General features: G+C 34.8%; 1 protein-coding gene across 1 annotated transcript; it reads left to right on the top strand.

Moving 5' to 3' along the window:
* The first annotated feature begins 209 nt into the window (after window positions 1-209).
* LOC116135351 (probable 2-oxoglutarate-dependent dioxygenase AOP1) lies at window positions 210-2,697 on the top strand. The gene is made up of 3 exons (XM_031421050.1): window positions 210-686; window positions 944-1,268; window positions 2,309-2,697. The coding sequence occupies exons 1-3, from the start codon at window positions 313-315 to the stop codon at window positions 2,549-2,551; spliced, it is 942 nt and encodes a 313-aa protein (XP_031276910.1). The 5' UTR covers window positions 210-312; the 3' UTR covers window positions 2,552-2,697.
* The last annotated feature ends 537 nt before the right edge of the window (window positions 2,698-3,234 follow it).

The following is a 3,234-nucleotide window of genomic DNA, read 5'->3' as shown; positions in this document are numbered from 1 at the left end:
ATTGTGACTAAATGATTTTTAACATATAGTGGTCCTAGCTAAGGATTTCAATCAGGCTACTGAGTTCCTTTTCATGATCTCATTATTTAATGCTTAAATCTTATTAGGCAGAATATGGATCAGAAAAAGGCCATCAGAAACATACAAAACATTTATTATAAGATCACGGAATCGGCATATATTTTTCAATTCGGGTTTTTATATATGACTGCAGTTTGCACCGGTGGTTGTATAAATCTCATACAACAATGTAAACATATATCCCTCGAAGCCAGCTGAAATAAATCAAGAAAATTCATAACAATCAAAATTATGGGATCGCAGTCACAGCCCAAGATCCCTGTTATAGATATGTCAAACGAAAGTTTGAAGCCAGGCACAAGCACCTGGCTCTCTACATGCAACGAAATACGCCATGCATTTGAAGAGATCGGGTGTTTTGAAGCAATTTATCGTGAAGTTCCTTTGGAACTTCACAATAATGTCTTTGCCACAGCTGCAGAATTATTTGGTCTCCCAAATGAGATAAAAATGAAGAACAAAAGCACCAAGACATACTTCGATTACTTCGGACAATATGCTTCCCTCCCACTCTATGAATCCTTGGCCATTGATAATCCAACAAGTCTTGAATCAACTCAAAGTTTCACCACCTTCATGTGGCCTGCCGGATATCAAGGCTTTTGGTAAGATTTTATCCACATATTCATGATAGCTTTGTACTAATGTAGGAAAAATTTCCCAGAGAATTTGGTTGATAATAATTGAATACAGAAATTTAGAATTTCACTAGTCTCATCGGATAGCTTCTTTTTTGCTATTTTTTCTGTTTTTATTTCTTTGAGAATTTTCCTTTTATCCAAGTCTGATTCTTCTTTCATTAGGATTACAAATTGATTTTCTAGATATAATTCTAATAAAATATTTTCTTGTTTTGAACTAGTGAAAGTGCTCATTCCTACGCGGAACTAGGGGCGGAGTTAGAAAAAATGGTGATGAGAATGCTGTGCGAAAGCTATGGACTTGATGATAAGCATTATGAATCTTACACTAAGTCAGCTAATTATCTTCTTCGTTACTTCAAATATAGAACTCCGAAGGCGAACGAGACAACGGTGGGCTTAAACCCCCACACAGATAAAACCTTGATATCCACAATTCATCAAAGTCATATTAAAGGTTTGCTGATCAGAACCAAGGATGATGAATGGATCGATATTGAGCCTTCGTCCACATCTTTTCTTGTCATGGCAGGCGATGTACTCACGGTGAGTCTCAGCCTATTGATCTCCTATTTCAGGATTAAGAATAGTAATGAGCTTCTCTTCTTCACAATCTATTTGATATATAAAACTATACCCCAACACCAACACTGCGTCGACATTTTGCAAATATGCCGGCATCGTTAAACGGCGTTGGGGTGTTCTAGCCATAACGTATATCCCATTTCTAAACCCCACGCCAGAATGCATCAGCGTAAGGTAGAAATGGGATACCCAGCACAGTCTGGGTGAGAAGTATAGGGCCGTTTGATAAATTATTTAAAATAATATTATATTATGAATAGGACATGATAAGATTTATTCTAATAGGATATGATTATGAGAATGTGTTGGGTACATTTTTTGAACACATTTAGATTATTTTTTAACACTCTATATTTGTTAATTTAGCTAACACCCCCCACAATAAAAGTTTATAAATTAATAAAAACACCCCCACTTATCCAACCGATTGCCCAGCAATAGTCGCCGATCTGGCCTTTTCCGGCTAAATAACTGTGTATCTAGCCCAAAACGGCTAAATCTACAGCCATAAACTGGTGGCCAGACCCATGGTGGATCTGGTCGGAAATGGCTAAATCGGTCAGATCCGACTGATCGTGCATCGTTCCGACAGTGTCAGCCAACAGTGGTTGCTTGCGGGCAACTGTGGCTTGGGTGGGTAGAGATATTTTTGTTAATTTATAAACTTTTATTGTGAAAGATAATTGTTAAATGTTTTGAGTTAAAATATGATTGGATTTTGAATTGAATAGTCAATATTAAAACAAACACATTTTTTGTTGTTTAAGATAGGATAGTAAAATATAATAAAGTTTGAAAAGTTAAACAAACATCAGGATATTTACTGTCGTCAACAACTTAGTGTCGGTATAAATTGTTTATTCTGACGCCGGAGTCCGGCATACAAAAGTGGCCTTGGTGCATGAATGTTTTACTGTAATGTGTCAATACTTAATTAAAGATGATATAGATGCAAAATATAATAGCATATGAGTTTTAATTAAATTTATTTTTTGTCTTAGGCATGGAGTAATGACAGAATACGACCTTGTTGGCATAAAGTCAATATGACTGCAAGAGAAACGAGAATATCAATGGGATTATTTTCTTTCATCAGTGGAACAGTAAATATACCTGAAGAGTTTGCAGATGACACTTGGCGTTTGCGGTATAAGCCGTTTAACCATTTTGAGTACCTTCGTTTCAATTCTGAAGCAGAGCCTAAAGGATTGCCTTCTACTCTCAAAGACTATTGTGGCATGTGACAGATCTTTTTTTATTTAAAAGAACCAATAAGCTATGCTTATGAGGGCTGATAAAAATTTCAGCACAAGATTATTTGGTGCAAAGTTTGTAAAGTTTGTGAATTGATTATTAAAAGCTTCTTATCTAGAATAAAAGTCGTGTTGTGTAATTTGTATGCACATGAACATATAGAAATTTTACAGGCTTCTCACTTGTTTTAAAATTATTTTTTCTGGTAATTGAGATATTTTGATCAATTTGCGCGTACCTTAACTAATCTTTGAGATCTGTTGAACATCTTATAAGCTTAATGAGTTAGGTAAGTCACAAATGTGGTAGGTAACCATTATATTCTAATATTCCTTGATTAATATGTTTGGAGAATATTGTTCATACATAAATTGTTGCAAAAAACCGATATGGCCACTATTTATGGAATACATGCTTGGTGTTGGAAAGCTAACCTAAAATCCCAAACATTAAGCAATAATGTCCACAAACCCAAAATAATCAACAATATAAAAAAATTAAATAACACAATAAGTAAACAAACAACACAATGTAATCAAATCGCCTACATGAATAAGTGATGATGTTGATTTCGCTACATAAGGAAAATTAAGTGTTACTATATACTCTCACACTCCTTACAGTAGCCAAGTACTATAAGTTTGCTGAATCCCAACCCAAATTCAGTCGTATA

Source organism: Pistacia vera, unplaced genomic scaffold (assembly GCF_008641045.1).
Source record: "Pistacia vera cultivar Batoury unplaced genomic scaffold, PisVer_v2 Contig298, whole genome shotgun sequence".
Taxonomy (NCBI): domain Eukaryota; kingdom Viridiplantae; phylum Streptophyta; class Magnoliopsida; order Sapindales; family Anacardiaceae; genus Pistacia; species Pistacia vera.
Note: the sequence above shows the minus strand (reverse complement) of the source record. Positions and strands in the feature narration are given on the sequence as shown.

Bases quoted from the DNA above. Each gene is read 5' to 3' on its own strand.
- LOC116135351 (XM_031421050.1), top strand. From the start codon at position 313: ATGGGATCGCAGTCACAGCCCAAGATCCCTGTTATAGATATGTCAAAC. The intron at 687-943 runs GTAAGATTTTAT...GTTTTGAACTAG, and splicing joins GCCGGATATCAAGGCTTTTG to TGAAAGTGCTCATTCCTACG. The intron at 1,269-2,308 runs GTGAGTCTCAGC...TTTTTGTCTTAG, and splicing joins TGGCAGGCGATGTACTCACG to GCATGGAGTAATGACAGAAT.